General features: G+C 66.7%; 1 protein-coding gene across 1 annotated transcript in view; it reads left to right on the top strand.

Annotated features, from left to right (window-relative positions):
- The window catches only part of LOC104986028 (protein HIRA), a 37082-nt gene that overhangs the window by 16815 nt on the left and 19837 nt on the right, over positions 1 to 430 (top strand). Inside the window, exon 11 of the mRNA XM_010836441.1 lies at positions 231 to 428. Coding sequence (XP_010834743.1) covers positions 231 to 428 — 198 coding nt within the window. The remainder of the gene's footprint in view (positions 1 to 230; positions 429 to 430) is intronic.

Here is a 430-nt window from a genome sequence, read left to right as displayed (position 1 = left end):
ATCAGACCTGCCGTAGGGTCAGGCATTCACTCGCATCCCCAAGTGTAGACGCCGTAAAGTCTGTGAGCACCCAGGGAGGGTGCAGGGCCGCTCATGACACATAGTCAGCAGCAGGCAGACAGCAGGAGGGCTCGGGGACCCTGCCCAGGGCCCTGTCTCTCTGAGCGGGGAACTACTCACAGCTCACCCACGGGTGGGCAGCGTCACACCCCTCACTCGGCCTTCCCCAGAGCCGCATCCACCAGTCCACCTACGGCAAGAGCCTGGCCATCATGACCGAGGCCCAGCTGTCCACTGCTGTCATCGAGAACCCCGAGATGCTGCAGTACCAGCGCAGGCAGCAACAGCTGGACCGCCAGGGCCCCACGGCCAGGGACGCCGGACCCGCGGCCAGGGACACGGGCTCCGCCTCCTCAGTCGCCGGCGGGGT

Source organism: Bison bison, unplaced genomic scaffold, assembly GCF_000754665.1.
Source record: "Bison bison bison isolate TAMUID 2011002044 unplaced genomic scaffold, Bison_UMD1.0 scf7180017845671, whole genome shotgun sequence".
NCBI classification, from domain to species: Eukaryota; Metazoa; Chordata; class Mammalia; order Artiodactyla; family Bovidae; genus Bison; species Bison bison.
Note: the sequence above shows the minus strand (reverse complement) of the source record. Positions and strands in the feature narration are given on the sequence as shown.